This window comes from Octopus bimaculoides, chromosome 2 (genome assembly GCF_046866305.1).
Source record: "Octopus bimaculoides isolate indiv1 chromosome 2, ASM4686630v1, whole genome shotgun sequence".
Lineage (NCBI taxonomy): Eukaryota > Metazoa > Mollusca > Cephalopoda > Octopoda > Octopodidae > Octopus > Octopus bimaculoides.
In genome coordinates, this window is record NC_142929.1 from 68,443,245 (window position 1) to 68,453,244 (window position 10,000).

The following is a 10,000-nucleotide window of genomic DNA, read 5'->3' on the forward strand; positions in this document are numbered from 1 at the left end:
ATTCTAATACTTTTATAGCCTTGCCCATGCATACTGCTTACACCTTCCCTCTCTTTAGAAGTAATTGTCCCTTTGCTATCACCACTAGATAAGAAACAATAGAATTCTGAGACAGTTAAAACTTTTGTCTAGAATCAATTACTAGCCTGATAGACCCTGCTATGTCAAGATGGACTTATATATTCTTCCTCTGCTCTCTCCCACTTGGTTTTAATATGTTGCCACATTTGTAATATGTCTTTTTTCTACATTTTTTCGTGCAGCTGAAGATTGCTCTTCATATTGCATTTAAGGTAATGCTCACATTACTTAAATAAATTGAAGTAGCATGAAACGTGCGTACTGCAATCACTTTTGAAATCCGTGTTGCTTATTATTTGATATATATATATATATATATATATATATATATATATATATATACATATATGTTTATATATATATATATTTCGGTAGAAATTATGGATACAAGTAGGAATACGACACCTGCTGTTATGCTGAGGGCTCCATGTAGCTTTTCCTAATCCAGTCTGTTCTCTGTATAGTTTTCAGTTAACTACTATATTCAGTAGTTTATATTAAAATACCTATAAACCCAAGTTTATATTAAAATTCCCATGTGCATTTCACCATTATGTTTGTGCACAACCACATCAGTTCCTAAGGGATGGTTCGTAATGGCCGAGCACCTATATATATTTGGAACTTCTATCGCACGGTTCCAAACAACAATAATGGCGAAACGCAAGTGCACGAAGTTTAATATAAACTTGTGTTTATCGTTATTTTAGAAAAATAAGAAAGATGTGAAACCTCTAAACCATGATCAGAATAACTGAACTGTAACAAAATAGGAAACTACTTGTAGAACATCTAGACAGAAGAAATTGCAACCGAACTGAGGAAATATCAGAAATGCCACCAACATCAACCAAGGTACTTTGACTAAAAATGAGAAACAACTTCAGAAAAAGCAAAGCAAATAAACAGGATATATACCTCGGTATATATATATATATATATATATATGTATGAAAGAGGAAAAAAACGAAGCAGGAGCAGAGAAAAGAAATAACAGAAAATAAAATATTCACTGAACTGAATCATAGAATTCTGGTTACTTTCTTGTTGGAGAAAAACTTACTCCCTTCCTCTCAACAATTTCATCACCCTCATCAGTATCAATCTTATTGTCTCGGCGCTGATAACGCTATCAACACTCTAACCACCAAAATTATGAAGAGTAATAGACCATGTCCTTTGCTCCTTGACTGCAGAAAAATATTTTTGATTTTAAGTGAATACAAAAATCCATTAGATATAAACAAACGGACTCACACCAGAAATGCAGGGTATCGGGAAAACCTGGGAAAAAAAAATTACTAAGTTGAATCCCAAAGTCGTGAAAATTTCAAAACCACATCGCGATGCAGGTAAACTAGAGCAAATTTTACTAACAACAAGCAAATTAGCAAATTACTTAATAAAATCACATAGTGAATGCCCTAAAAATATAAGATGATAAAAAGAAACTAATGAAAACAATGCCCTGAGATATGCCGTCTCTCTGGGACAAGAAACATCTAAAGAAACACCTCAAACCGCTAAACCTAAGAGTATAAGCAATAACAACCCTCTTCATTATATTCAATATGAATGCAAAGGGAAACAAAAGTAGTTCCCTTCTGAAAATCGCTGGAAAAACAATTCACTTAAACACACACACACTCACGCGCGCGCACACACACACCCATAGATAGATATATAGTTATGTGTGTGTGTGTGTGTGTGTGTATGTGTGTGTGTATACATACACATATATATACACATACATATATACATGCATGCATATATACATACATATATACATACATAAAAGAAATAAGGACCCACAATATGGTAGAAGCCATAGTCACTCATAATAAAAGGAATACTAGTAGAATGTACCAGTGAAGATCTCAATAGAATGTAAGCACAACAGACCTAATATAATGATTTGGGATAGAGAAAAGAAACTGTGCACAGTTGTGGAAATTAGCTGCCCAGCGGATGTTAACATAAAGCAGATCAATGAAAAAGAGAACACCTATGCTAAACTATTGAGAAATCTGTATTCAGGTTTATATCTGTAATTATTGGAGACCTGGGATATGTAACATACTGCCTAAACACCAATCTTGAGAAATTAGACTTTTCAAAACAATAAAGGAGAAAGCTAATTCGAAGACTACACATTCAATCCATCACTGCAACTGTAAAAATCTGTGAAACTTTCCCGAAGTTTATCATTTGAATATATATGAGCATGTCTAGATATGTAGCTATATGCATGGCAAAACATTCATAAAACATACAAATCTGCACATACATACATACATACATACATACATACATACATACATACATACACATAAGCAGTTGTCCGAAAATGTCATCAGGGTTTTATTAGTGATGAGACACGACGTTGCAGCTAGGACACTCTATAATGAAATCCGTCGGAAGGATGATCCCGAGGACAAAGAAACATAATCCCACAATATGGCAGAAGCCATGCCATTGCCACTGATGTTGAAAAGGAATACTGTTGAAATATGCCAGTGAAGACCTCAATAAAATGTAAGCACAACAGACCTGATATAATGATTTGGGATAGAGAAAAAAAAAACTATTCACAGTTGTGGAAATTAGCTGCCCAGCGGATGTTAGCATTAAGCTGAAGATAAGTGAAAAAGAGAACACTTATGCTGAACTATTGAGAAATCTGCAGTTACTCTATCCAGATTACAAGTTCAGGTTTATACCTGTAATTATTGGACCCTGGGATATGTAACACACTACCTAAATACCAATCTTGAGAAATTACGTTTCTCAAAACCAGAAAGGAGAAAACTAATTTGAAGACTACGCATCAAATCTATCAGTGAAACTATAAAAATCTGTAAAACGTTTCAGAAGTTTATAATTTAAATATATATAAGCATGTCTAGATGTGTAACTATATGCATGAAAATACATGCATAAAACATAAAAATCTGCGCATACATACATACATACATACATACATACATACATAAAAAATACCCTGTTGTTGATGTTGAAAATCCAATGAAGGAGCCTTGGATCTAGGTTACAAACCAGTTCTTTCTCTATTGGCGAGAAATCTTGAAATCAACTAAATAATGACATACATACACACACACACACATATATATATAATTATATGCATGTTTATGCAAGCATATAAGCACGAACAAAAGGGGGAAAATACACTCATTACAGTTGAGGAAAATATATACACATGCACATACGTGTTTGAGTGTGTATATGTATGTGTCTGCATTTGAATGAATTAAAGCACGCATCTGTGTGTAAATTTCTATACGTAAAACATAGAAACGTGCAAGTTTTAAATTGGTTCTTCTCTAATAACAAAGCTATATTTTCTCTTTGGTGAAAATCGTTCTTACTCACGACATCATATGCCTTCTTGGTTGAGAATCAACTTCGAAGTTCTTAACCGAGGTTGTATTTTCTGTTCTCTTTCGCTATTTACTATAAATCATTCAAAATTACTTAAGGCCATATATGCCATGTATAATGCATTCGTCTTGTAAATGGTACCTACTTTTCCGACAGCTTGAAATTCTTAAAATGTTTCTGTGCATTAAATATTAGAATGTAATTGTCAGCAGGGAAACCATTAGCTTACATTTTATATCTTTTGTTGTACAATGCTAAACTAATGAGGATGCTATTTAATAGGATTCAGTTTTTCTTCTTCAATAACATTATATGACATTTTATATATAAATATCCCGCAGTTTTGATTAAGTTGAACTTACCCAACTCTGACAAGCAGAATTTATTCACTGAGAAGAGGAAATGCCAAAATTACTGAAACTTCCATTCTTGTCAAATTCCTTTTGCTACATACCTTGGACATATTTAAAGTTTTGGGTGCTGTAGCGAAACTTTTTTAAAGTTGGTTTTAGATAAGTATCTTTTAGTGATGCTGATTTTCAGTTTTGTGGAATATGGTACAAAATATACGACATACAGAATACCTTGTTTTCTATCATGCAGGCACTTATTGATATTGCACTTTGAAAAACAATCTTAGATGGGGCTATACATGTTATTTGAACGGCACATTTTCTCCCAAATTGGGAAAATGAAGTGAGTAGTAAATACAGACCAAACATAACCAAAGTCAGCGTTGATAAACTGTATGGTTCCTATGAAGCTGTAAATCATAGAGACAGTTTTCTGAGTTGGTTTTAAGGATAGACCTGCCGATAAATGCTTGTTAATCATTTCCCCCTAAACGTGGTTGTAAAAGACGTTTCATAACTGCAGAAAGGAAATCTTTTGGTCATCTGTGAAACATTCATGCAATTGATTCAAGTTTCATTTGGGAAAAAAATGAGTGTTGAGAAACTTAATGAGTAATAACAATTAGTCTGGCGCTGAGAGGCAGAATGAAGGAAGTATTGTAAACTGTAACAGCGTATTCAATAACGGATGACTATTTTCGGTCCATGATATTCTTAACTGTTGAACGTTCCCACCTAAAAATCTTCATGATGACTGATACAAATATATTTGCTGTTCACTTAACAACTAGCACTATGTATTTCTGTTTTTGATTTCTAAATAGGAATAGAACTTTGTATCTTCTTTGTGTAACAAATATTTTCTATATATTCCTTTAGGAGCAACAGCAGATTGGTGTTACATCAGTAGGTATGAAGCAAAACGTGAAAGGACTACAAGGTGATATCGAAACAATTAAAAAAAAGCAAGAAGAGCTATTTGACTTGGTTAGAAAACTGACGCGATCGAGAGACGTTTCACTAAAAAACTCCAGCTACGGCATGCCGTACGACTCAGTAGCACGAGTCGAATCTGAATTGGCCAATTTCGAAAACAAGATACGTAATTTGCACGCCATCTACAATCAACTGGATAAAAAAATGAACAGCATAATTAGAACGATAGAGAAAGGAAGGAAAACTATGGTTCACGGGAATGGAAGCATCAACGAAGGAGTAGTGCCTAATATGTGGTCAGCTTTCGGCAAATCTGTCGACCAGATAGCTTATCCGTCGACACAAAGAGCAGCTGCAGATACAGTTGAAGATCGTACAGTCCCGAGAGGTAAGGATTTTAACATATTCAATAAAGGCGCAGCCATGCATGCGTGGTCTCTCTCTCTCTCTCTCTCTCTTTCTGTATATATATATATATATATATATATATATATATATATATATATATATATATATATATATATATACTCTTTACTTGTTTCAGTCATTTGATTGCAGCCATGCTGGAGCACCACCTTTAGTCGAGCAAATCGACCCCAGGACTTATTCTTTTTGGAAGCCTAGTACTTATTCTATCGGTCTCTTTTGCCGAACCGCTAATTTACGGGGACGTAAACACACCACCAAGGCTCCTTCATTGGAATTTCAACAATATCAATAGGCTATTTTTGTATGTATGTATGTATGTATGTATGTATGTATGTATGTATGCATGTATGTATATATGTATTTATATGTGTAGATTTGGATGTTTTGTTTTATGCGTGTATTCTCATGCATATAGTTTCATATCTAGAGATGCTCATATAGACTTAAATGATAAAATTCTGGAAAGTTTTACAGATTTTTACAGTTCCGGTGATGGATTAGATCTGTAGTCTTCGAATTAACTTTCTCCTTTCTGGTTTTGAGAAACCTAATTTCTCATGATTAGTATGTAGGTAGTGTGTTACATAGTCCTGTGCCCCAATAATTACAGATATAAACCTGAACTTGTAATCTGGATAGAGTAACTGCAAATTTCTCAATAATTCAGTGTATTTTCTTCTTCGCTGATCTTTAGCTTTGTGTCAACATCTGTTGGGCAGCTGATTTCTACAACAGTACACAATTTCTCTTCTCTATCTCAAACCATTGTCAGGTCTATTGTGTTTATATTTTATTGAGATCTTCACTGGAACATTCCACCTGTACTCATTTTATTATGAATTACAATGGCTTCCACCATACTGTGGGTTCTTATTTCATGGTCCTCGTGTTTATTCTTCCGAAGGATCTCGTTATTCGCTGTCCTAGCTACAACATCATATCTCATCGGTAGATAATAACGTGATGATATTTTCGGATAAGTGCTTATGATGTGGTTGATATCTTTGGTGTTAGCTCCACAAATTCTGCATCGGTTGTCACATTTTGCTGCTTTTCCTGCATCTATGTTCCTTTTATGCTTCTGGTATTTAGTTGATATTTCCTGTTCCTGGATTGCAAACACATACCCTTCAAACTGGGAATAAGTAATCCAGTTGTTGGGTCATATTAGACTGCTTTGATGGTCAATGTTACTATTATTTCGGAGCTTTCTACTAACATATCCATGCATGGTCTTTTGATGATATACGCTCATACATTCATCTGATAATACATTGCGGTAGAGTCGTGCAACTTCTTTGGGCATGTATTTAAGGTTATCAGACAAGGAATGCTGCTCAAGGAGCTACTTTCCAAGTCTTATGATGTTGAGCCTCATGTAGACGAACTTGGTCAAGGGATGCACTTCGACATTTAGTGGTTAAAAGATGTTGCCGAAGGGATATGAAACGACATTCAAAGGCAGTTTGGATTGATGTTAAGGTTCTGCCGCCTTGTTTTCATTTTAGATAGAGGCGGTCTACGTCGCTGTTGATGTGGTAATTGTGTGCTGGTTAGTATCTATCAGGTTTTTACATCAATGGCTCGAATCTTGTCAAGCGTCCAATCAAGCAGCCCAAATATTGATATGAGTTTTGGCACTGAAAATACATTGTGGGTCGCTGTGGGTCCAAAGTTTCGTTTTGGACAGTAATATTCTTTAGTGACACGTATTCTTTTTACAGTTGTCATTGTAAAATATGTTTTCATCCACCCCTAGATACCTGTAACATTTCTCATCAGATATAGGAAAGGCAATCAAGTCATTGATGGAGATGTTGCTAATCTCTTTTACAATTTTCCCGCTTTTCACAACTATATAGCAATAGTTATCCTGACCAAACTCCAACCCTATATCCTTTGGGAATTTTGTAACCAGGTCAAGGCTCTTTTTCATCTCATGAATGTTCTTGGCATACAATTTCAAGTTACCCACGAAGAAACAATGTGTAATTTTGGTATTTCTGTTCATTTGTGAACCAGTGAGATATCCTGCAGACTTTTTGAACATGAATGACAAGGGGTTTACAGAAAGTATAAACAACATCACAGAGAGGCTGTCCCCTAGGAATATGCCTCTGCGATGCTGTATTCTGTCAGTGATAATACAATCACTCCTTGTGTTTAATTTCAAGATGGTAGTCCACGATGAAGTCAGATCAGCTATGGCTTTGACTATGCTCGCTAGAACATTAGTCGAAGGATTTCCAGCATCCATGAATGGAGGACAGAGTCAAATGCTTTCTTGTAATATAGCCACATTGAAACGAGGTTCCTTCTATACCCTCGCACCTGTGACATTACAGTTTTGTTTATTAACAATTGCTCGATACATCTCCATACTCCCTTCTTCCCAGCTGCTTGTACTGCTGTGATGATGCTGTTGCTTTCACAATGGTCTTGGAGGAAGAGGTTTAAACATGTTGTACATATATTATACATTAAGTTCTGACGTGCAATTTGCGGGCAGTTTTTTGCCATGTGGGTGGTTCTGCATTTGGGGATCCGTTTTGTCTCTGCCAGAGCTACCCAGTCAGGTATGCTACTAATCCCAGTAATAGCTTGCTGGTATAGGTTGATAAGATATGGTCGGTAGAAATTTAGCTTCTTGTACCAGTATACAACAATCAAGTCTCTTCCAGGTGCTTTACCATCCTGAACTTTCTGGATCACAATCATAAGGGTATCACCATCAGTGATGTATGTCTTGGGTATAATGCAGGGACAATAACTTCGAATTTCTTCAAGACAGAGCATCTTGGTTAAACTCCATCTCTCCGCTCTAAATTTTCCTCCAGAAGGAGTCTATATTTTCTTGTGAAGGAGCTTCTATGATGTTCACTACTTCTCCTCTCATGTCTCTGTACACTGTATGTATGTATGTATGTATGTATGCATGTATGTATGGATGGATGTATGTGACTGCGTTTATCTTCTACCAGCGCTTCACAATCGATGTTGGCTTATTTACGCCTCCTTAATATAGCGATTCGGCAAAAGAGAATCAGATTTACAAAAATAAAACCAGATTTACAAAAATAAAACCAGATTTACAAAAATGTGTAGTGGACTTGATTTGTTCGACAAAACCCTTCAGTGTCCCAGCGTGACCGCTGCCTAATGACTGACACAAATGAAAAATAAAATCACAACATGTCTACATTAAAAATCTATATTTCAGTGACTAAACACACTTGTATTTGACTATTGCAATTATTTGAATCATTGTAATTAGCCGTGGTGAATTTTGAATTAGTAACCTGATTTCAACTTTTGTTTATAGTGATTAATAATGAAACTATGCGAACATCAGCAAAAAGATAAAAAATATTAAAAAAAACAAAAATAAAAAACAGGACCATCAAAAATGCTATTTTCATCTCCTGTTAAATCAATAGAGCTATTTATTCATTAATGTTAGTCTACTGATAGTAAAAACAGAAATAGACATTTGATAATTAGAATATATTGTCTCAGATGTAAATGTCATCTACATTGTTCAGCGTAGAGAAAATGCTATTATCAAGTTACGGTAGGATTTATATGTCTCTATAAAATAACATAAGAAAAGCAGTACTGCACGCTCCTGATTGGGCTTCCCTTACTGGACAGGTTAAAGAATGGAGCCCAATCAAATACGGAAAACCTCTTCCTAAAGGTAAAAATAGATTGACATAAGGTCATACACCCCTACCCAGAAAAAAGCAAAGTTACAAAAGCATCTATGACAATTCAAACTCAACACGACCTGGGAGAGAAAGGCCTTCTCTCAGGGATAGACAGCCTTAAATCGAGAATAGCGAATCAAAGTTATAGATTATGACTTATATTCCAAATGGAGCGAAGGGTTTTAGTAGATAAAAGTAAAAGTAAGATATATTTATGTTCAAGGCGGTGAATTGGCAGAATCGTTAGCACACCGGGAAAAATGCTTAGCAGCACTTTGTCCAACTGTACGTTCAGGGTTCAAATGCCGCGGAGTCGACTTTGCCTTTCATTCCTTTCGGGGTCGATAAAATAAGCACCAGTTGAGCACTGGGGTCGATGTAATCAACTCACCCAACCCATGAATCTGCTGGCCTTGTGCCAGTATTTGAAACAAAGATGTATTTATGTTCTTCGCCATATCAGTGATATCTTGTGCTGCGATTGCGAGACTCTGCTTTAGTGCCGATAGTTTTCTCTCTATAATCATAAGATTTACTCTTAATTTTGATGAGAAAACGTTTTCTAAAATATCTTCTTATACAACGAAATTAGGATTTTCAGAGAAGGTTAGAAATACCAGATTACACTACTTGCCAAACTGCACGATATTTTAAAATTTTAATTTAAAAAAATAAAAACTCGACCGAATATCATCAAAGCTGGAACTGACTTCTTGTCAATACTTATATACCGTTTAATTTACAATTAAAATCTTCATTTTGGACAACTTTCTCACATAATCTACTTGAACATTTTCTGAAAATATCCAAATGATGTTACCCTTTTTTAAAAGACGGTAGAACGTAATTTGAGAGAGATTTAGCTACTATCCCAAGCTGGTCAAACGATGACTTTGTTCGTCATAATGTCAAAATCATATAATTAAATAATGCATTTCCTTTCATTTATTTTCAAACTTCTATCACATATGACAATAACAAAAACTAAGGTTTATATAATTGTTTAAATGTTAACTATATTACGTTATCTTAAATTCCATTGTTTTTCGATGTTTATTTTCGCTATCGACTTTATGAAACTGAGAACTGTATTTT

The 10,000-nt window shown here is 35.0% G+C and overlaps 1 protein-coding gene across 1 annotated transcript in view; it reads left to right on the forward strand.

Moving 5' to 3' along the window:
- The window catches only part of LOC106867180 (angiopoietin-related protein 7), a 115,006-nt gene that overhangs the window by 99,350 nt on the left and 5,656 nt on the right, over positions 1 to 10,000 (forward strand). Inside the window, exon 2 of the mRNA XM_014911981.3 lies at positions 4,713 to 5,157. Within this exon, the coding sequence (XP_014767467.1) occupies positions 4,713 to 5,157 (445 nt within the window). The remainder of the gene's footprint in view (positions 1 to 4,712; positions 5,158 to 10,000) is intronic.